Here is a 23124-nt window from a genome sequence, read left to right on the forward strand (position 1 = left end):
GCGTGGGGCTTTGTCGTTAGTTACGTTAGCTCAAGACTAACGGTAGCTTTCAGTCACAGTCATAGTGTATGCTTCAGAACATGGCATGCCTTCTTCTTTTTTTCTGTTGTTGGCTTGTTGCGAGGAAGACGAGAGATGGCACTGCGATTCCTGCACCACGTACCAACCTTTGGCAGCAGCTGCAGGCTGCAGCTCGGCCTGAGGAAGTGAGGAAGCCCGATCGGGCGGTTCCTGTACCGTGCGGTGGTGAGCGGGACGGCTGGGCGGACAAATAAGCCCGGCGACACGGGGATCCGCGGTGGAAGCGCAGCCGTGGCGCGCGCGCGGCCGGCACGCATCGGCGGCGACAAAAGAATCCATCCCCTCGCCTCGCCACGCGCGCGACAGGACAGCACCGGCCGGCGGCATGTCTTGTGCCTGGTCCGGTCCGGGCCACGCGTCGGCCCCCCGTCCCCGTCCAGCCCACGCCAGCGACGTCGACTTGTCGTCCCGTAGCTGTCCTTATCCACACGGGCCCGTGGGGCCGCGCGCTCGCTTGGCTTCTGTTGTTCAGTTCAAAAAAAATTTCTACAGTACTCGTCACATCGTCACATGGAATGTTCGGACACATGCATAGAGCATTAAATACAGTTGAAAAAATAACTAATTACACAATCTAACTGATTAGTATGAGATGAATCTTTTAAGCTTAATTAATTAATAATTGGATATTATTTGTCAAGTAACAACGAAATATGCTACAGTACCAAAACCCAAACTTTTCCGCGAACTAAACAGGCCTTACTTGCTTTAGTTGCTTGTCGCCAAACTCTTCCAAACCCTCCTCCCTCTACCACCCTTGATCGCGTCGCGCCCGGCCCTGCCTTGCGTTCAATTCCTGGATGGCTGTCTTGGCCGGGGACGCGGGACACGGCCGTTCCCCGGCTCCCGGGATGCGTGGCGCGCGCGGTGGGGCGGTGGTACGTAGTACGTAACGTACCGGCGGCGGCCGAACCACGGATCGGGCGCCAGCGGGTTTCTCTTGACTCGGACACGGGGTGGCTGCGGGTATCTCTCCGCGCCGAGCGGATCGCCCCGCGGGGAGGAGGACGCTGCTCCGTACGCCGGGGAACGAACGAACGAGATGGGGGCGTGCGTGTGGCACGCGCGTTCGAAATCCCGGTGTGGAATCCAAGGCAGAGTACGCGCGCCGACCGACGAACAAACCCCCCCCCCCCCCCCACCCCCACCCGCTCGCACGGCGGAGACGTGTCGGTAACCTGAAGTTTTGTACGCACGTGATTCACTAGAGCTGGATGGGAAGGGCAACTTGGAGCCAGATCAAACCAGATCATTCCTAGACAGAGCCTGCCTGCTTATACAAGTGGAGAAAGCGATCCGGGACGAGTGACGCTGGCCATGGCGACGTGCATTTTTGTTTATTCGGCAAGTCAAGATGCTCGGTCGGTGACGACGACGATCTAAAAAAGAAGAAGAAGGGGGGCAAGCACCGCTCAGGGCAGGCTCGCCCATCACCTTCAACGTGCCCGTGTTTGCGGGGAATTGAACTCCGTGTCTGCAGTTCGGCACTGCGTCGTCAAAGCCTTGCGTTGCGAACGAACAAAGATGCCATGCGTGCGCCGATACACAACGCCAACAACACATCGCCGTTGTGCTGCCCTCTACTAGCCATGAGTCCATCCGGCGGCCTTTGAGACCTGGGCACCTGGCCCATCCATCCTGCCATGCGCGGCGTTGCTCCGCGGAACGGCTGCCGACGGCACGCCCCCCCGGTCGTCCAGGGCCAACAGCTCCACCCCGAGTCGCGCTCCGCCGCTCATGCACCGGCGCTTATTATAAGCAACGGGCAGGAGCGAGCGCGGAGGGTTTGTTACTGGCTGCTGCCCAACAGCGGAGGACTCCTTCCACGTCCCCGCCCGAGCCGCCCGCTCCCCGGCAACCGCAGCTCCAGGCGACCAGGCCCCCGCTCCCCACTACTACTAGTAGAGTCAGTCCACCGCGCACATCCCCTACCCAGAGCCAGAGAGAGCTCTCCTCGTGGACTAGGGACTAGAAGAGGAGGAGAGCCATGTCTGCTGCAGCCTGCGCGCCGACGCCGCTCGGGATGCTCACACTCGCCCACCGGATGGCGCCGCCGCCGCCGCTGGAGGAGGAGGAGGAGCCGGCGCCGGGCGCCGGCGAGGGGTGCGTCGACGCGCAGCTCTGGCTCGCGTGCGCGGGCTCCATGTGCACCGTCCCGCCCGTCGGCGCCGCGGTCTACTACTTCCCGCAGGGCCACGCCGAGCAGGCCAGCGCCGCCGTCGACATGTCCGCCGCGCGCGGCGCCCCGCCTTTCGTCCCGTGCCGCGTCGCCGCCGTCAGGTACATGGCCGAGCCGCACACCGACGAGGTCTTCGCCAGGATACGCCTCGTCCCGCTCCGCCCCGGGGAGCCCGTGGCGGACGCCGCCGACGCCGACGCCGGGGACGACCACCAGCACCAGCCCAAGCCGGCGTCCTTCGCCAAGACGCTCACGCAGTCCGACGCCAACAACGGCGGCGGCTTCTCCGTGCCGCGGTTCTGCGCCGAGACCATCTTCCCGGAGCTGGACTACCGAGCGGAGCCGCCCGTGCAGAGCGTCTACGCCAGGGACGTGCACGGCGTCGAGTGGACGTTCCGCCACATCTACCGGGGCACCCCGCGCCGCCACCTGCTCACCACGGGGTGGAGCAACTTCGTCAACAAGAAGAAGCTGCTGGCCGGCGACTCCATCGTCTTCCTGCGCGGCGAGAACGGCAGGGTCCACGTGGGCCTGCGCCGCGCCAAGCGCGGGTTCGGCGTCGGCGGGGGCGACGACGGCTCCCCCTCCCTGTCCGTGTCCGGCTGGGACCCCTACGGGAACCTGGTGCGGGGCAATGCGGGCGGCGGCGCGCGTTCGCCGAGCGGCAAGGTCCCGCCCGAGGACGTGGTCGCCGCCGCGAGGCTGGCCGCCGCCGGGCAGCCGTTCGAGGTGGTGCACTACCCGCGCGCCAGCACGCCCGAGTTCTGCGTGCGCGCGGCCGCGGTCAGGGCGTCCATGCAGGTGCCGTGGTGCCCCGGCATGCGGTTCAAGATGGCGTTCGAGACCGAGGACTCGTCGCGGATCAGCTGGTTCATGGGCACCATCTCCGGCGTCCACGCCGCCGACTCCGCCCGCTGGCCGCAGTCGCCCTGGCGACTCCTCCAGGTACGTGCACACTCTCCATCCATGAGCGACAGACAGATCCTTGTTGAGCCGTTGGTAAAATAGAATTGCCCTGTCGCAGGTGACCTGGGACGAGCCGGAGCTCCTACAGAACGTCAAGCGCGTGTGCCCGTGGCTGGTCGAGCAGGTGTCGAGTATGCCCAACCTCCACCTGCCCAACTTCTCGCCGCCGCCGCGCAAGAAGCAGCGCATCCCGGAGTTCCCCTTCGAGGGCCAGCCGCTTTTCGACCCGCCCGCCCGCCCGCTCCCTCCGCTGGCGCCCCACCCGCACCCGCACCCGCACCCGCACCCGCACCCGCTCCCCTTCTTCCCCTTCCCCGACGGCAGCGCTGCTGCAGGCATACAGGGAGCCAGGCATGCGCAACTCGCTCCATTCTTTTCGGATCTCCACACCGGCAACCTGCAGCAAAGCTTGCTGTTTTGCGGCGTCCGCCCCGCCGATCACCACGCCCCTGCCGCGCCAAGGATCAGCACCGACCTGGCGATCGGCAACCCGCCGCCCCGCCGCGACGCGCCGCGCTCTCCACCAGCTGCCGCCAACAAGGCCGACGACGTCAAGCCAGTGGGGATAATGCTTTTCGGGCGGGCGATACTGACCGAGGAGCAGATGAAGAGCAACAGCCCGACCTCGTCGCCGGGAGCCACCAGGAAAAGGTCACCCAACACACCGGATCGCTCCGGCTCCGGCTCCGGCGTCACCGAGGGCAGCCCTGCAAAGAACAACCTGTTGGACGCGGGGCTGGAGCCCGGGCACGGGCACGGGCAGTGCAAGGCCTTCGTGGAGTCGGACGCCGTCGGCCGGAACCTCGACCTCTCGGCGCTGGGCTCGTTCGAGGAGCTGCGCGCCCGCCTGTCCCGCATGTTCCTGATCGACGACGCTGAGCTGAGGATGAGCCATGTGCTGTACCGCACCGCCGCCGGCGAGGTGAAGCACGTCGGCGATGAGCCTTTCAGGTGAGCTCATCAGCAACTTCTTCTCTCTCCAATTTGCTTTTATACAAATCCAAAGCGAACTTAACAATTGTTTTTCCAATGCCTTAGTAAACTGAAAGATAAAAAGGCTAAACCTTGTTTCCCCTCTCATTTAATTTGCAGTGCGTTCATGAGATCAGCGCGAAGGATCACAATACTGGGTGACGCCGGCAGCGACAACACGGGGAGCCAATGAGCACCCGGGATCAGCTGCAAATAACTTACGGCGCTACACTCCTAGGACGCGCGCAATAAGCCGGGTGCACAGCTGAAGAAGCTAGCTGCATCTGCTTGCGGTTTTCTTTTTTCCGATCGGCAGAGGCCTAGGGAGTTCACAGCTTAGCCAGGGAGCTAGGCTGATGCGGGTGTTCAGCTAGGTTGATTTTCCTCATCCCTTTTAATCAGTTTAGTTCTTGTTGTTGATGTTTTCCCCTTCTGATAACGCAAACAGGATGTAATCTTTGGTCCTTAACCTATATATCCGGTTCCCCTTTTGGATTTCAATGTTCAAACTCGAAGCTCTGTGCTGCTGGTTCAGAAGCAAGACCGGCTGCTCCTCCTGGGCTCTGTTGGCATCCCGACCCCGGTGGCAGGGAGACAGGAGCAGCAGGAGAACCGATTGAATGCCTGGAATGCAGGCTCTGCCTCTGATGACTGATGAGATGAGCCTGGGGGTGTGCTTGGGATGATGCAGCTCCAGGCATTTCATTTGCTCCCTTGTTTGTCTGTGGCAGGTGGCCGGCCTCCTGTTGCGTATCCCTGCTGCCTTTGATGCTGCTCTGGTGATGCCTCCAGTCCAACCAGGGGCCTGCCTGTCCTTTGCCTGCCGCGGCAAAATAATTGTGCTGCTTGCCCGTTTCGCCCCCGGGAATAGGATAGGATGTCGCCGCGCGAAGTGGACGTCCCAGCTAACGCAACAGTGCTGTGCACCGCAGGAGCAGTAGTGTAGGTAGTGCCGCTCCCACGTACTGCCACCCTGTTCATCGTTGCTTGTTTGTCTGCTGATAGGCTCTTGCCTTCTTGGGGCTTTTGCTCCACACTGCTAGTGCTAGCTCCGGGTGGGTGCTGGACTGATCAGCGAGTGATGGAAACAGGAAACCACTACTAGCCTGGCGCTACCTGCTGACAACACGAGGAAAGAGCGAGCGTTTCTGCGGTCGTATTCGGAATTAACCATGCAGTTCGCGCCTAACTACTCCGGTCATTTTTTGGGCGATCGAGGGTCGTCTTCCGCGTCCACGCAAGACGCGACAGGCATAGCGACGGGTCGGCAAAGGTTTTCGTCGACGTCGACCGGTGCAGATCGCACCGCACGCCGGAGGCCCCCTGGACCAGCCAGTGCCACCACCAGGAGACAAAGGTGGCTCCGTCGCGAGCTCATCGGTCCCCACGGGGGCCGGCTTCTGCTTGCTTGTTCGGTAGGTGTTCTTGACCTCGCGTCGCTGTCGCCACGGCCGCACAAGAAGAAGACGGGGCGGAAAAGGCAACACAGCCAAGGCAGAGCAGAGCGAGCGAAGGCGCAATCGGCCGCCAGTCTCCGGCGCGACACGAAGGGTGCCGGACGTCAGGAGGGGAGGCCTGCCTGCGTACCCGTGCCGTCCGGCCGGCCTGCGTTTCAGTTTCACACACGACGCCGGCCGGCCGACGGGTCTGGTCAGTGGCCAGAGAGGACGCAGCGGCAGGAACAGGAACGGGAAATGGGTTAGCTTGGCGGCAGGTCATTAGCTAGCTAGCTATAGGACTTAACGGATTACGGATGTGCCCGTCTACTTAACCAGACCGGACCCGACCAGACCAAACCAAACCACCTAGCTCTCCTGCTGTGACATTGACAGCAACAGCTGGTGGGGGCATAATTTCAGGTCAAGGGAAGGGACTGGCACATGTTTGCGGCGCAATGCAAGTCGCCACGCCACGCTTTGCGGCGCGAGTCTCTCGGCATTGTAACACCTACGAAAACCGCGGACGGTCCGCTAGGGATCGGCAGACGGTCCGCCAAAGTCAAAGTAACGCCTAGATATTTATCCTGGTTGTTTGACCCGCCTATCATATCCTCTTTCCTCTTCTTCATTCTTCAACCAGTGACGAGCCACCATACTTCGATTCCTCGCGCCCCCTTCGGTCGATCTCCCTCCTCCGGCCACCATATTTCGATTCCTCGCGCGAGAACCTTCCCCGACACATCCTCCACCTTCCCCAACCCCCAGCCCGGCTTCTCCCCGGCCGGAATCACTCCAACCACCACCGGTCACCATTGGAGCCTCTTGGAGCTTTGCTCCACCGTCGATCTGCCTCTCCGGTTGAAGCGTACCCTCATAAGAGAGAATTTAAATATGATACAAACATCAGCCCCAGGAGGCTGATGCCACATTTATTACATCAGATGGTTCATTACCGTACAAACCTCCGAGGAGGACACTCGATACAAATGATAATAATAAGTAACCAGGCTACGACATAACACCAGAGCGCGACCCACATGGGATCTAGCTCGGGCTCCGAGTACTGCGCCAGCGAAAACATCTCGAACATGGCCGGTCCCACAGGCAAGGTTGGGTGTAGAACGATAACCCTACTCGGCGTCGTCTGGTACGAAGTCTGGGTCTTCTTCTGTAAAAAGTAAGAATGGGGTGAGTACAAACGTACTCAACAAGTCCAATCACACCCACGGAAGGGGTTATATCAGAATAACATGCTCAAGTAGAACAAGGATAAGGTTACGGTTTAATTTGCGGAAAGCTAAATTTTATGCAGGGGTTCGTTTAGCCGAAAACATTTCAGAAACCAGTTTTTATATGAGTAACACGGAGTTCAAGTTTTAAACTGCTACCGGACTCCCCGTCCGTCGTAGCACACGACACAACTGCTGGATACAATTTCAAAATAACTCACGCTAGCCCAACCCAAAGAAACACTAGTTATGTGACCACACCATAACTTGCCCAATACCGTGGGCACGGCTATTCGAATAACTTTTGACTCTGTAGAGGGGTGCAACTTTACCCACAAGCGGGTACCACAACACGAGCACCGTGGTGACGGTGTAGATCCGGACATAGCCATTACACACCTTAGCTAGACCTGATTTGCCATCACGGAATTCACCAAGGGGTCATCGACCTAACTCTGAGGTATAACCGGGGTATAAGTCACACTGAGGCTATCCCTTCTCCTTGGTCACCCGTTGCTCTCAGCCCTCCTGATGGCTATCACATCAACTAGTGGGGTTTATGCTAAGCCGTTGCCCATTCAACGGTCGAGTGGTTTGCACGATGGTGGAGTTAGGTGAGATGACACATCAACTCGGTCCTTAGTTGTGACAAGATGGATATCTCCCTTCCTTGCCCTGCCACACCGGCACGGGCACACCAAATGGCAAATCCCGCAGAAATACCATCCATCCCGTCTAAAACTCACTTTTTCAAAAAAAAAAAACACCGCATTTATCCCTTCCCACATACTCACACATTTTCTTTTATAAAACGAAATAGCTTTATGTGTATAGTCCTAAGCGTTCTAATAGCGATTAACGTCCAAGCAAAAACAGACATTAATCTAGGTGGTCAAGAAATGGTTATAACAAATCAAGGGGTGGCTATCCAACTGTGTTTTCATGCAGGAAAAACATATGCAATTTTATAAAGCAGTCCAATAGGTTATGTTAATAAAAACTAGGACTGAAACATGCATCAAAGGACGGGATTGAACTTGCCGTCTTCGAAGCCTTCGGGGATGTCCTGGTCGAAGCACTGTCCTTCGGGCTCGGGGTCACGGATCTGGTCCTCGTTCACGGGCTCACAGTACTGCTCGTCAACGGGCTCTCCTTCGTTCACACCGTGGTCTATGTCACGAACAAACAAACACACAATCAATAAAAGTTTATCGTTGAGCTCGAATCGGAAGTAATTAAGATATGGGGTTCGGAGTAATATTTTTGGGTGGTTTCTTAATGGCATGGCTGAAACTAGGTTAAGAAAGGCGTGGTAAAGTTTCGGGCCGATCAGAGTTCGTTTGGTGCATGAAATAATAGTTTTTATAAGGGTTCAGGGGCTAGATCAGGAATCCGGGGCCTAGTTGTAAATATTCTCGAGAAGGCAGGGGTCTGTCTGTAATTTCTAGAAACATTTGGACTATTCGGGAAGGGTCAAGGTTATATTTAGAATTATGTTTTTATGAGGAGAAGGTTTATTCTAAAATAGGGTAAAGGGCAGGGTTTTCTTTGCAAAAAGGAAAAAGGTGGGAGGTTTCTTTACTAAATATAGGGAAGGGGAGGGGCTTTTGGGCAAATGTGCCCCCCTCTCTCCTTCCTCCCGACCGTAGAATAGGGGAGGGGGCGGCGTGTCGCCGGCGGCCCGATTCGGGCGCTCTGGGCCACGGCGGCGGCCGGGATCGAGGGGGCAAGGAGGAGGGAGGTGTGGGGGCCCGATCCCTGGCCGCAGTTCGGCCAGAGGCGGCCCGAGGTGGTCTGGCCACGGGGGCGGGCAGCGGCGAGCGGCGGCGGTCGTGGTGGCACCGTTGCGGTGCTTGCGGGCGGCCAGGGAGAAGGGGAAGGGTGAGAGAGTGCCAAGAGGGTCCTACCTTGGCCCTTGGCCCGGGTGGGGAGGAAGCGAGGTGCTTTGGTCACGGGAGCGGGCGGCGGCGGGCAGCAGTGAGCGTGGCGGCGGCGCTGCGAGCTAGGGAGGAGGTGCTGGGGGTGGCGGAGGTGGTCATGGGGCGAAGGGACGGTGCTGGGCGTCCTTTTAAAGTCGAACTAAGGCGGTGGAGGTGAGGGTGCGGCGGTGGCGGCCCGGCGGACTCCGCAGCCGGCTTTAATGGCGGTGGGGGCCGGCTCGGCGCTGTGCCGCTCGAGCGTCGAGGCGAGCAGTGGGCTGCGGTGGCGCGTAGCGGGGACGGCGGCAGCTGGGCGGTGGTGCGGACGGTGATGCGACGCCTCGGGCAGGCGGCGACCGGCGGCGCTGTGCGGGCGTCAACGGCGGGCGGGGTGCGAACGGCGAGGTGACGCGATGCCTCGGGCAGGCGGCGACCGTCGCAGGCGGCGCTGTGCCGAGGTCGCTGGCGCTGTGCACCCAGGGCGACGGCGCGTGCGCGCGGGTCAGCGATGCGGCCGGCGACGTGATGCGTCGTCGGCTCAGCAGGCCGAGGCGAGCGGCGTGGCGGGTGGCTTGGCTGTGTGGAGCACGCGTGCGCGTGGCACGGCGAGGCGTGCAGCGTGCCGGTGTCGCGGCGTGGCGCGTGCGTCCCGGCTCGGCGTGGGCGTGTGGGCGGAGTGGGGAGCGCGCGCGACGGTGGCGGCGCACGGGGCCGGTGTCGTGGCGAGCCCGAGCGTGTGTGCGTGCGTGCGCGCGCGATGTCGCGGCGGTTCGTGCGGCGGTGGGCGAGCGGGGCAGTGGCGCGGCGGAGAGCGTGGGCCAGGGGCGTGCGGAGCAGGGGTAGGCCGGGGCATGGCCGGCGAGCTGCCCAGCAGCGCGCGAGGAGAGAGGGGCGGCGCTGGAGCGGCGGTGCGGCCAGGAAGTGAGGGGGCCAGGCCAAGTGCGCGGCAGAGGGAAGGAGAGAGAAAAGGAAGGAGGGAGGAAAGGAAAAGAAGAAAAGAAAAGAAAATGGAAAATGGAAAAAGAAAAGGAGGGGAGGGAGAGAGAGGTGGAGGGATTCGCGCCGCGATCGCGGGGCCCGGTCGGCCACGTGCGGCGTCGGGCACGCGCGCGCGGTCGGGCGCGTCACGCGGGTCGAGGGTGAACAATGCGATGGATTCGGATGTCGGGGTCGGGTCTTTCGGAGATCGGGGGATCAGGCGGGAAAAAGGTTTGAGCTCAACGACGAAAAACTTTTTAAACCATTTTATCGTGTGAATTATTTCGGTGGATTTTGGGATGTTACACCGGTCGTCCTTCGCCCGAACCGACCCCGGGAATGAATTCGTGGTGAGTTATTTGTACTCCCCGGCCTTTTTCCCCTTCCGTTGTGCGCCGCCGGCGACGGAGAACAGCCGCCGCCGCCGCGCTTGCTATCGCCTGTTGCGCGGTGTCAAAAGATAGGAACGGCGGACGGTCCGCCTAGGAGGGGCGGACAGTCCGCAGGTCAAGTAGAAGTTGTCCAGAGACGATGTTGTCTCTGGTGTTTTCGTAGAATTGAACTGCGGACGGTCCGCTATTGGAGAGCGGACAGTCCGCCGTAGAGATCAAAATTTGTCCAGAGACGATGTTGTCTCTGGTGGGGTTCGTCCAGAGACGTTATCGTCTCTGGTGGAATTGGCAGAGTGAACTGCGGACGGTCCGCCAAGGAGGGCCGGACGGTCCGCAGTAGAGATTAAAATTTCGTCCAGAGGCGTCGTTGGCTCTGGTGGTATTGCAGAGTTAAACTGCGGACAGTCCGCTATGTTGGAGCGGACAGTCCACCGTATAGATTGAAATTTGTCCAGAGAGGTAGTTGGTTCTGGTGGGTCGGCAGAGTTGTACTGCGGACGGTCCGCCACTTGGGTGCGGACAGTCCGTAGGGCATTCCAGTTGAAGTATAATAGTTGCATCATTGAGCTGCACTCAATTATTTCATATGCATTCGTGTAGCATCCACCGTTGAGGACGTCGTGTTCGAGGTGATTGCGGCGCCACAGGAGCAGCCGGAGCAAGCCCAGGAGGAGAGGCGTGAGAACCCGGCTCAAGGCCCGTCTGACTCTAGCTCTGAGCAGCAGCACGAAGGCAAGCCCCGATGCATGTCCTATTATTTAAAATTATGACACATATATATGTCTCTATTACTTGTGCATTAGGTTTAGGAATTGATTGGAACCCTAGTTGCATGATCCCTAGGTTTCCTTGAGTTTATACTAGTATGTATAGGACGATAGAAATGCTATACTTAATAATTCTCGGTAGAAGCCGAGTGATTTCTTGTCACTCGCGAGATATAGGATATTTAGAAGTCGAGTAATTTCCGGTTACTCGCGAGAATTAGGATTTATTTATATTCCAGTACATGAGATATTGAAGTTGATATGGAAATTGAAGACCGGACGGGAATGGTGATGATATATAGGTATGGCAGCAGGACAGGGTTCCTGGTTGTCTTAGTCCTGTCTGAGTCGATTAAGGACCGGCCGTTGTCGGCAGTGCTGATCGGGAATTGAATTGTACTAACCGCATGCCGGGAGTAGGAGATAGTCGAAACCGGTAAGCCTAGTACTGCTTTGCTTCGAAAGTACAGGACTTCATCTCACCTCCTGGGGTAGTCGAGTAGTCGTAGAGAAATGGGGATGCATGTATTACTTTTGGTGGTCTCATGTTGAGCTCGGCTGACCATATGATGGTGGGGTGGTCCTGTAGTTCGAGGCGAGGAGGAGAAGGGTTGGTGTGTGTGGTCCGACGGGGCTTATACGTGCCGTGTTGATTAGGTCCACCTTGCAAGGTTAAATCGAATCGATTCGCCGTGTCTCGCGGTTATGAGGGCCTTGATCTCTTTGCTGCATCGTAGGAAAATGTTAGCATAATGTTGAACATATTGAATTATTCTTGATTGCACCTCCATGTTTGCTATAATTTGTTTATGCAAATATTGGATTAGGGTTAATTTGTATAAAATCTGGAGCTAAAATATGGAAATTAAGGACTCATTTTAGTCGCTGTTTTCTGCAAAGTAACCACCAGCCAAAAGCCTTGCATGTCTAGGTATGTGGGCTAAGTTATACCCATTGGTCGGGTAAGTCTTGCTGAGTATTAGTTGCTCAGGGTTTGTTGCCACAATTATTTCAGGACACCCAGATGTCGACTTATGTTCCTGCTGCATTAAATTCATCCGTCGTGATGCAGAGGGATGGGAGGTTGTGGAGCCCGACGCTTAGTTAGGGATCTCCTCGGGTACTCTTTGGTAGTTGTAGATCCTTTCCTCTATTCGGACCTTATTTTCGGTTTTGTAAAGTTTATAGGTTATGTATGTATTCAAACTTGGTTTGTAAAACTCAAGGTCGAGTCTTTTGTATATTGTTGTATTTTCGAATGTATGTTGTGTTTATACCATCTGCGTCCACCTTCGCGTGAGACTATCGGTGTTGTTTCGATCGGGACGTGGGTTGAGAAAGGATCGCCAAATTAAGTTGTTAAGCTAATGCGCCCGATGTGTTTAAATGACGGCCATTACTTAATTAGAGTTTTAATTTGGCGGTTCCGTGACACTGATCGACAACGGGCTTAAATGCTTGGCGTGTCGGGATCGCAAAACTAATCAATCCGTCAGAGCGTACGGAGAGAGAGAGGACTAGCAGGATTAGGCGATCGAACTTTAGCTGGGCGATCTGACAGCCGGCGAGAAACGTGACCGGGAGGTTGGTGGCGCCATCGTCGGAAAGATGGCGTGACATGCCCCCCTCCTCCGGGTCTTTTACGGTGCACACTAATCGTATTGTGCACCGTAAAAATCCTTACTCCTGTATCCAATGAAGAGAGCGCGCTCGTGATGATGTGTGAAGGGTCGGCGTCGCCATGTCACTTGGAATGGGCGTGCTCGATCGATCGGCCGTGCGTTCTAGCTGGTTGGTGCCTGCAGCCATCGCCGTCGCTCGCTCGCCCTTGCTTTCCCTTCAGAGAAGGGGGAACCGTGCGATGTTTCTAGTTCGAGCAGACGACGTCGACTGGCGGAACGGAATCACACGCGCACCCACGACGCAGACGGAGATAGAATAGAACACAGGTTGGGCGTTGCGTATCTGCCGGAGGCACTCTGCGTTCTCAAGCATTGGTTCCTTGAGACTGTGCTGGCTAGTGATGATCGACTCGCAAGGAACGCGCCGGCCGGAATAAAGAAAATGCGGGCGTCGGTGCGGCGCATGCGGTGGCCGGAGCTGCCCGGGGCCGGCGTGCCGGGAGCCGAGCTCCAGCGGTGGGGAGGCGGCGAGCCGACAGCAGATGGACAGCGGCGCATAGGCGAGCGCGGAAGCAAGCACGCGCGCTCCTTCCAGGCTCTGGCTTCCACCACCGGGAGGACGAAAGTCAGCAGGGTCAAGAAGTCAACGGGCGAGGCTACCTCGCCGCGGCACACGGCGCCATGCCGGAGCTGCCAGCTGCTTGCCTGGAGACACGAGCTCGGCTTCCGACGATCAGCGCGATTATAATTAGCCGCTGATCCAATCGGGGGGATTAACTAAAGTAAAAGCAATGGAACCGGGGTGCCCGTGTGGGTGATGCGCCGGTGACGGCAGCGGCCGGGCGGATGTCCCGCCGCGTCGTGGGTGTTAGAAGTAGAAATTGTACAGACAATTGGATAGTTGTTATAATATTTTTATTTGGTATCATCAAAAGAGCAGTTACAATTGAGGCCATGAAAGTCATGGTTAAGACAATGGTAACAGTCAATGTTAAGGCCACTGTAACAGCTATGTTTGTTGCTGCTGTTAGAGAAAAAAAATTGAAGGATGGAACTTATACTAGACATAACATCTATTCTGTAATTCCCTATATATGTAACCTTGAGATCAATAAGAAGTCAGCCATTTTTCACTATCCAATTGTCTCTACAGCTCTTCCAATTGAGCAAGAACAAGAAAACAAGAGGTCACCAGATTTGCAAAGGTAAGAATGGCCCGTAGATCAATTCCCTTTGAGGCTGGTTCCTCTCTCCCAAGAAATCGCCGTGCATCGTCGCCTGCTTGATGCACTCCTCCGGGCTCCGGTGCGTCGCCCCTACCGCTGCAGCGCCGCTCCGCTGGTGCCGCACCGCCGCTGCTCCGATGCGCCGCCGCCGTAGTCTGGCATCGCCGCGCAGATGCGCCACCGTGCTGTCGCCCACCGCCGCGGCGTCACGCCGGTCAGGCGCCGCCGCCCGCCTCCTCCTGGACCCCGTCTCCCTCGCCTGTGCTCGAGCCTCCCCCTCACTTGAGGGTGAGGGGCGTCAGGACGGGACATGCCCGATCTTGATTATGCGACCGGGACGCGCGTTGACTCCCGCGGCTGCGGTCGGGCGGCTGGCAGTCGAGGAAGCCGGTGGTGGAGGTGGAGGCGGTGTTGCCGGGGCGATGTTGCTGGAGCTGTCCACGATTATGGAGAAGTGCGGGGCTCCGCGGCGCGCGGCAATTATGCCTCTGAGGAGGAATTCTGGCGGCGTGCCGGAGTTGGAGAGTTCGGCGGCGTTACCGGCGTGTACTCCGGTGAAGAGGAACCGTCGTCGCCACAAGAATAGGACGACTGGCCATGGCGAGGACAGAACGTCGTCACCATGATGGATCCCTCCTGTCCGCGATGAGTTGTGTGAGTGCAGGAGTCGCTGCTGTCGGTTTGAGCAACTCTTCAAGTAGCTGCGTTACCATTGCGGCGTCTTCCTCCACAATTGAAGAAGTCCCTGCCGCGGTGAGGGCGACGCACCGGAGCCGGGAGGAGTGCATCAAGCAGGAGACGAAGGAGTCGTGCACGGAGATTTCTAGGAAGAGAGGAACCAGCCGCAAAGGGAATTGATTTACGAGCCATTCTTACCCTTGCAAATCGGTGACCTCTTATTTTCTTGTTCTTGCTCAATTGGAAGAGCTGCTGATAACGTGTTTGAAGTAGAAATTGTAGACAATTGGATAGTGAAAAATGATTGATTTCTTATTGATCTCAAGGTTACATATATAGGGAATTACAGAATACTCCCTCCGTCCCAAAAAAACAAGTCATTCTGGGATTCAAAAATTGTCCCAAAAAACAAGTCACTTTACCCTATTTAGAAAGTGCATGTGCATGTAAGAATCAATTACTACCAAATATGGATAACAAATAGGGATAAACATGGTCATTTTACCTTCTAGTAAATTTGTCCTAAAATTTCTAGGATGACTTGTATTTTAGGACGGAGGGAGTAGATGTTATGTCTAACATAAGTGCAATTCTTCAATTCTTTCTATAACAGCAGCAATAAACATGACTGTTACAATAGCCTTAACAATGACCATTACCATTGTGTTAACCATGAATTTCATGGCCTCAGTTGTAACTGCTGGGCACCGCCTGCCTGCCTCCCGGCCTGACCACGCCGGCGGTTGACCCTACTAGTACAGTGTACACCTCAAGCGTCCAGTGCAGACTGCAGAGTAGAGCTCTTCTAGTCTAATGCTAGAACTAGAAGACAGCATAGCCGACCTGGGTAATACACCTAGCCTGTCGCCAAACTGCAGCTCAAGTCAACAGATGCTTGCAAATGTCGACCGGTTCTATCCTGGCAGCAGCAGAGCCATTTGCGTCCGACTGACTGACACGCACCTGCCAGTTCTAAAATGATTCTCTCATTAGTAGAGCAGGACATCGTCTCTCGAGTCTCGACACTTCGATGACGCGCACTGGTGTTGCAGCCTGTAGTGCACCATGGAAGCCGAGTTGGGCCATCACACATTCACACCCCTCCTCCCAGGGGAAACTTTGTCCCGGCGCCTCACGTGCGCGCCCCATGTCTAATGGGATTGGATTTTTTTTTGAGCGAAACCTATGCATTTATTCATTAACTAGCATCCGCATAGGAGTTACAAATACCATATGGTGGATACAGAAACCAAACATGGCGGCCTTCATCCTCATAGAGGGAACTACGAGCTATTCTATGGGCATCGATGTTTGTCGATCTTCTCTCATGGATGAACTCAACGCTCTCCAAAGACTTGCTTTCTTCTTGGATTTCCTTCACTATCTGGCCATAAACACCATTGCTACCTTGATTAATACTGCTGATCACATTCGCATTGTCGCAAGCCAACCTCACTCGCGTTACTTGAATGTCTTGTGCCAAAGCCAGACCTTCTCTGCAGGCTATCGCCTCCACAATTTCAGGTTCTTTGAGACCCTTGAGAACAAGCACCGAGGCTCCAAGGAAATCACCTGTTGTATTCCTAGCGATCGCCGCCGCTGCAACCTTGCCTCCATTCTTTGCTAAACCAGCATCCACATTAATTTTAACAACGCTCAACCGGGGGGGGGGGGGGGGGGGGACACCATGCCAGGCCGCACTGAGCAGGAAGGGAAGGACCCGTTCTTTGTTTGGATGAATCAGGACAATGCCGTTGAGTTTGCACCACCGACAGATCCGCCATAAACCTCTGAATGAAGCTATGTGTCGAGAGAGGGCTCTGGAAGACGGATTCATGAATCGCCTTTCTCCGCGCATACCAGATTGCCCACAAGACCACTGCACATCGGACTGCTTCCTCATTGTTCAGAGATCTGAATATCTGAACTAACCACCCCTTTGCGCACGGATCATCAACCGTGCTGACCATCGACGCCATCTGCTCATCTTCTAGCGCCCATATACACTTGGCTACGTTGCATTCAAGCAAAGAATGACGCCAAGAATCCTGCTGCCCGCAGAAATAACAGGCACTGCTATCCGCCATATGTCTATGATGTCTCACATCATTAGTAGGCAAAGAATGACGTGCTAACCTCCATAAGAACATATTAATCTTTGAAGGTACCTTTACTGCCCATAGTGATTTCCACTCCTTCTTCATAGCTGATTGATCAGATCTTTCCGAGCGATTAGCATCCGCTGAATCCACCTGGTCACGTTTGTGGATGATCATATGGTAAGCCGATCGAACCGTGAAAACCCCCTTCTTTTCATAGTGCCAAGCCCAAAAGTCCTCTTGGATTCTTGTGCTAATAGGTATACTCAAGATAGTATCAACATCAAGCGGGGAGAAAAACTCATTAAGCACAGAAATATGCCACCTGGCTTCCGTGGCGTCGATAAGTTCAGAAACCAGGTGAGGAGCGTTTGGTTTGTCCGTCGGGATTGGTCTCCTCAAGTTGCCAGCTGGTAACCAATTCGTTGACCAAATTGGTGTTGATGCTCCCGTACCAATTCTCTTAATCAATCCTTCCTTGAGAACCTCTCTGCCGTCTGTGATCGACCTCCACACACGAGATGGGGACGACCCCAATTCAGCCTCTAGAAATTCTGTGTTCGGAAAATACACAGCTTTCAAAATCCTCGCACTCAAGGATGATGGATCTTTCAGCAGTCTCCACCCCTGCTTTGCAAGAAGAGCTAAATTGAAAAGCTCCATATCTCTTAACCCCAGTCCTCCCAGTGACTTCGATTTCACCATTGAGTCCCAAGCCACCCAGGCTGTCTTTCGCTTCCCCTCCTTGCTGCCCCACCAGAATTTCCTTATCACGCTAGTGAGATGATCACACAGCCCACGTGGTAATATGAAAACTGACATTGCATATGTGGGTAAGGCTTGCGCTACCGATTTCACCAAAACTTCTTTGGCAGCTGCCGAAAGAAGTTTCTCCTGCCACCCCTCAACCCGTGTCCACAATTTGTCCTTCAGATATTTGAAAGCATCCATAGTTGTAGACCCTACTACTGTAGGGAGGCCGAGGTATTTTTCATTTAGAGATTCATTGTGGACATTCAAGAGCAGCTTCATCTCCTCCCTGGACTGCTGTCCAACTCCTTTAGCAAAAAGGATCAATGACTTCTCCATATTAACACGTTGTCCTGATGCCCCACAATATATCCCCAAAACCTCCGTAATGATCTCAGCATTTGCCACATCCGCTCTGAAAAACAGCAGGATGTCATCGGCAAAGAGTAGGTGGCTAACAGTCGGAGCCGACGGTGCCACTTTTATCCCATTGAGTACAGATGACTGAATTTTAGAATTTATGAGGCCACTCAGGCCCTCTGCTGATAATAAGAACAGATAAGGCGAAATTGGATCACCTTGGCGTAAACCCCTCGTTGGTCTGAAATTTTCCAGACGATCACCATTAAGCAAGACCGAGAATGAGACTGAAGTAACCAAGCTCATTACCATTTGCACCCAACTCTGATGAAAGCCCAGTTTAGTCAATATAGCAGCAAGATAAATCCACTCCACACGATCATAGGCCTTCATCATATCCAACTTGAGAGCACAACATCTCATATTCACCGCTCTCTGGCGCTTCATGAAATGCAAGCATTCGTATGCTGAAATAATATTGTCTGTGATCAATCTTCCAGGCACGAAAGCTGATTGCTCCTCCGATATAATCTCAGACAAGATTACCTTCAATCTGTTTGCCACCACTTTTGAAGCAATCTTGTATAACACATTACAGAGGCTAATCGGTCTAAATTGACTGATCTCCTCTGGACTCGCCACCTTGGGTATGAGAACGATAAGTGTTTCGTTTATTGCCGAAACATCTTCCCTCCCGCTCAACAACTTAATCACTATATTAGTGACCTCCTCTCCACATAGCTCCCAATGCCTCTGAAAAAATGTGCCGGGAAGCTGTCAGGGCCTGGTGCTTTTGTGGGAAACATTTGAAACAAGGCCTGTTTAATTTCTCCTCTTCCATAATCTTTCAACAGATCCCTGTTCATACTATCCGCCACTTTTCTAGGTACTGTAGACAGGACGCTCTCCATGTTCTCAGTAGCCTCCGATGTATACAAAAGCCCATAGAAATCGGATACAACCGTTTTGAGTTCCCCCTCATTCTCAGTGAACTGTCCATCAGGACGCTTGAGCCATTTTATCTTGTTTCTTCGTTTTCTCATGCTCGCTTGCAAGTGGAAGAACTTGGTATTTTTGTCCCCCTCTGCCAGCCATAAAATCCGAGAACGTTGCTTCCACATTACTTCCTCCCTATGGTTGAGTTCACTTATTCTCTCAACCAGTTTTAACTCCTCATAGGAAGGACCTAACCTCTGTTCATCATCTCTTCTCTTCTCTAGCTCCTTGTTCAGCCGCTGGAGTTCCCGTTGCACACTACCGAAAGAGTTTCTATCCCATACCGATAGATGTGATGACACCTCCTTCAGCTTGGCGAGCAGATCGGTTGCTGAAGCTGCTGTCCCTGAGCAACCCAAGCTTCCTTCAATGTATGTGCAAACTCCGGGTGGGATTCCCACATTGTTTCATAATGGAAACGCCTACCACTCCTCCTTGGCTGGCTTGTCGGGCGCCAGCACAAGAGGATCGGTTGGTGGTCTGATGCAGCCGCGGTAAGATGTCTAACTGAAGCATTTGGAAAACGGCTACACCAATCACCCGTAGCCAGCCCTCGATCCAGCCGCACCCGGCAGAAAGAGCCCCCTGTTACTCTCTTCTCGAAAGTCCAATTTCGCCCCTCAAAACCAACATCACAGAAGCCACAAACATCTACCATCTCTCTGAAGCCTGCCATTTGAGAGAATCTGCGCTCCTATACTCCCACATGCTCAGACTGCTGAAGCACTTCATTGAAGTCGCCTACACACGCCCAAGGGAGGTGCGAGGACGACTTGATAAATTTCAACAAACTCCAAGTTTTGTGCCTCTCCTGAACTTGCGCTTCCCCGTACACACACGTCAGCCTCCACGGCTCAGAGTCGCCCTCTTTGACGATAGCATCAATATGGTATTGTGAGTACGGTAAAATCTCAATTTGAATATTATTAGAATTCCAGAAAATTCCCAGACCACCACTGCGACCTGTACTGCTAATAGCAAAAGCTCTATCAAAGCCTAATGTACCTTTAAGTTGTTCCACTCTCGCCTTATGTACCTGTGTCTCAAGAAGGTATAGTATAGAAGGGGCAACACGCCTCGTTAGATCACGAAGCTCCTTCACTGTCGCGGCGTTGCCAATTCCGCAACAGTTCCAGCTCAAGCAACTCATTTGGCCTGGCGAGCCTCCTCCACGGAGCCCGCCTCTTCATTCCGAGCTTCTTGTCTCGTCGTGCCCCTCCGGGCACGTTTCACTTCTTTAGGGGACTTGTAGGCTTGTGGTAAAGGTGGAACATCAGTCACCACCAGCTGCCTGCTAGCGGTGGACAGCTCACCCATCTCCCTCGGAGGCTCCTTGGGCTTGCTGGGGCTCGACGCCGTATCCGCCAACTCCTGCTCGTCACCGTCCTCCTCCACATCAGCCGAACCACGCTTCCTGGACCCCGAACTGTCACCCTCCTGCTGCTGCTTAGCCCTCCACATCGGGTTGCGTGCACCTCGACTCCCCACCGAGCCGCGACCTCCCCTCATACCACCTCGGCCACCTCGAGACGCCGGTTCAGAGCGTGGAATATCACGATCAATTGGCCTGAACCTTGGTGTTCCAGGGTGCCAGAGGCTCTGATCCGCCACCATCCATGCGCCAAACTCCAGCTCTTCCTCCTTTAACTCCCCCGTTCCACACTCAAGGTGGACATGTCCCATTAATCCACAATGGCCACAGAATCGTGGCAGCTTCTCATACTTCACCTGAAGCCGAATCTTCGCCTTACCTTCAGGTGCCAGAGTGACAACCCGGGGTTTTGCTATGGTACACCTTTTACCTCTTAGGAGGTAAGAGGTTGGATAAACCTGGATCCTTGAATTTTGAAAGAGAAACTAATTAATTGAAATAAATTTCCGGCTATTCAGTTCATCATGCATGCAGCCATGCAGGTGTCTGGCGAGTGGCGTGAGCGCCTCCGCTTCCTCCTCCAAAGTTGTTGGATCTACGTGCACATTCGGGTTACAATTTTTTTTTCTAAAAAAGGGCACAACTAGATATATGTGTTTTCGATGTTATCGTTATGCATATCCACTTGTTTCTCAATTCCAATCAATTAGATCCATTGTGGTGATAGATAACAATAGCAGAATAGCTATTTGTTCAGAGTTATGATTGGTTGCATTTTTGAAATGCTCCTATGCATCATGGAGGCGGACACTAGCACGTATAAAACAGGCCTTGGCCAACTGTTGTTACCTGGCTAGTAAACTGCTGTAGGTGTACCCTATTACTAGCATTTTGCAATGAAAGCAACTGAAAGAATTGCCAGATGGTACATTAGAGCCTCCTTGAACAATTTTTTTTCCTAATAACAAACAAAAGACCAAACATATAGAAAACAAATTGTTACACTCCCAGATGTCCCATGACGAGATTGGCAAAAAAAAAATTCAAACGGTGCATGCAATCTGCTCGTGGTTGTGTGACGTACCTGGATAGGATAAAAAAATATTACACGCATGTCTCCATCTAATTCCCATGGGCAGCCCATCACGTGGTGGGGAAAAAACTAATCATGCATGCATGTTAGATCTAATTCTTTATTTTCTGATTTAAAATATCTAAAATAAATATTTAAATTATTATTTCTTAGGAGGTAATATGACATTAGATCAACGGTCCACAATCACTTCGGTGTACCATAGCAAAGCCCGACAACCCGAGGTAAAGGTTTAGCTGCATGCAGCATCACACGAACTCTATGGAAATCACCCTCTCCCGAAGCGATTGCCCTCGTCTCGACACGCAACACCTCTCCCACCTTGGCTCCCAGCTGTTTGATGATCGGTTCAGGCCGAAAGAGGTGAGGGATCCTGTGAATCTGGATCCAAGCAATGACCTTGTTAGGAGTCTCCTTAGGTCTTGAGGTCGACCCATCGAATTCTTCCAGCATAAGCGCCATCCCCCTAAAAATCCAAGGTCCCTCATCCATGATCCTCTTCCAGTCGCCTAGGCAGAAAGCCTGGATCACAAAGAGATTTTTATCAATCGTCCTGAACGTGACTTCCCTTGCCGGGTTCCAGGCCGATTTCATTGTAGAGATCAGCGACGCCGTGCTGAAAGCTTTCGATGTTAGCAAACTCGCCACTGCCATCCACTTCACCGCCGACAAGTTCTCGCACTCCTCCCTCGCCAAGACCACTTCCTCCTCTTCCGCCTCGTTGAGATGAAGCATATCCAGCAACTCATCTACATTCATCTCCCCCTTCTTCTTTCCTCCCGCCTTGACCCCTTCTGCTGCCATTATCCTCGATCGTCGATCGGTCCTTCCTCTCCTGGAGCCGGTGGGGGACGCCAAGGCCGGGAAGCTGAGCAGCGTTAGCCCCTTGGTCAGCCCGAACGTCCGGACACCGGCGTCGTAGGAGGGAAGGTCGCCGGCGGACTGTCGAAGCCGCGGTGGCAAGATCGCCGCCCGCGTAGCCAAACCCTAGAATAACCTAGGTCGCTATTGTCTAATGGGATTGGATGGCAGCAACAAAGCGGAGGCAGGCCGGCACCACGTCCCTAGTGGCCCGAACCGTGCCACCCACAGGCGCAACACGGAACGGAACATGGCCGCAACACTGACCCCCTCGGTTTGAGCTGGCTGGGCTCCTCCTTGCTTTCAGTGCCTCGCACCTCGCGGCAACAAAACAAAGCCACCAGGACAGGAGGGCGAAGATGGCCTTGCTGATCCGGTGATCCCGACGCCACCAGCGCTGCCTGCCCTGACGACACGATCCCGGCTCAAGTCAAGTACTAGTAGTTCCTGCTACTCCTATCCTAGCATCTAGTAGCCATCTAGGACCCCTTTGTTTGCGGCGATCGTTTCGTCATGGTTCGTTTGACCGGCGTGGGAGGGAGGGCCGCGGCGGGCGGCTTCGGGCAGGGAAAACCGGCGGGACTCGCTCCCGTGCCGCCCGGGGCCTCGGCGGGCGCCACTCGCTCGGCTTTGTTTTTTAGGGGCTCCTGGCCCCTCCCCTACGGCTGCCCCGTCGTCAAACACTCAAACCCTGTGCCGTGTGCCGGCCTCGGTAGGACGCGCCGGCGGCCGGAATGGAAAACTCCATGCTCCCCCGCGCGCGCACGAATGGCCTTGGGCGTTGGGACTCTGCTCGTGCGTGGGTATGATGGCGGCGTCCTCGGTCGGCCATTTGTCTGGCCCGCTTCCGCCTTGGACTGAAGCCGGAAGGAACGGTTCAGAACTAGCTAATACTTTTTTTAAAAAAAAGATTACAATACTTTTTTTAAAAAAAAGTATCCGGCAGGCAATTTACTGGTGCTCAGTGCTCACGATGCTCTGGATTCTGGAAGCAGACAAACGAGAGTAGGTCCCTAAACGAGAGCCGGCATATCGTTTCGTGAAAAGTACTCTGGATGAGGTCGGGAATGGTGGATCGAACGATTAAGTTCAGGCTTCTGGTGCGCTTTCTGTTTTTTTTTAATTATGTTCAACAGGCTTCTGGT

At 54.7% G+C, this 23124-nt stretch overlaps 1 protein-coding gene across 1 annotated transcript; it reads left to right on the forward strand.

Annotated features, from left to right (window-relative positions):
• Positions 1-1858: 1858 nt before the first annotated feature.
• On the forward strand, positions 1859-4699 carry LOC120683106 (auxin response factor 8-like). The gene is made up of 3 exons (XM_039965126.1): positions 1859-3205; positions 3285-4177; positions 4319-4699. Exons 1-3 carry the CDS (start codon positions 2069-2071, stop codon positions 4389-4391), a joined length of 2103 nt encoding a protein of 700 aa, XP_039821060.1. The 5' UTR covers positions 1859-2068; the 3' UTR covers positions 4392-4699.
• The last annotated feature ends 18425 nt before the right edge of the window (positions 4700-23124 follow it).

This window comes from Panicum virgatum, chromosome 7N (genome assembly GCF_016808335.1).
Source record: "Panicum virgatum strain AP13 chromosome 7N, P.virgatum_v5, whole genome shotgun sequence".
NCBI lineage: Eukaryota > Viridiplantae > Streptophyta > Magnoliopsida > Poales > Poaceae > Panicum > Panicum virgatum.

Bases quoted from the DNA above. Each gene is read 5' to 3' on its own strand.
- LOC120683106 (XM_039965126.1), top strand. From the start codon at position 2,069: ATGTCTGCTGCAGCCTGCGCGCCGACGCCGCTCGGGATGCTCACACTC. The intron at 3,206-3,284 runs GTACGTGCACAC...GCCCTGTCGCAG, and splicing joins CGCCCTGGCGACTCCTCCAG to GTGACCTGGGACGAGCCGGA. The intron at 4,178-4,318 runs GTGAGCTCATCA...TTTAATTTGCAG, and splicing joins GTCGGCGATGAGCCTTTCAG to TGCGTTCATGAGATCAGCGC.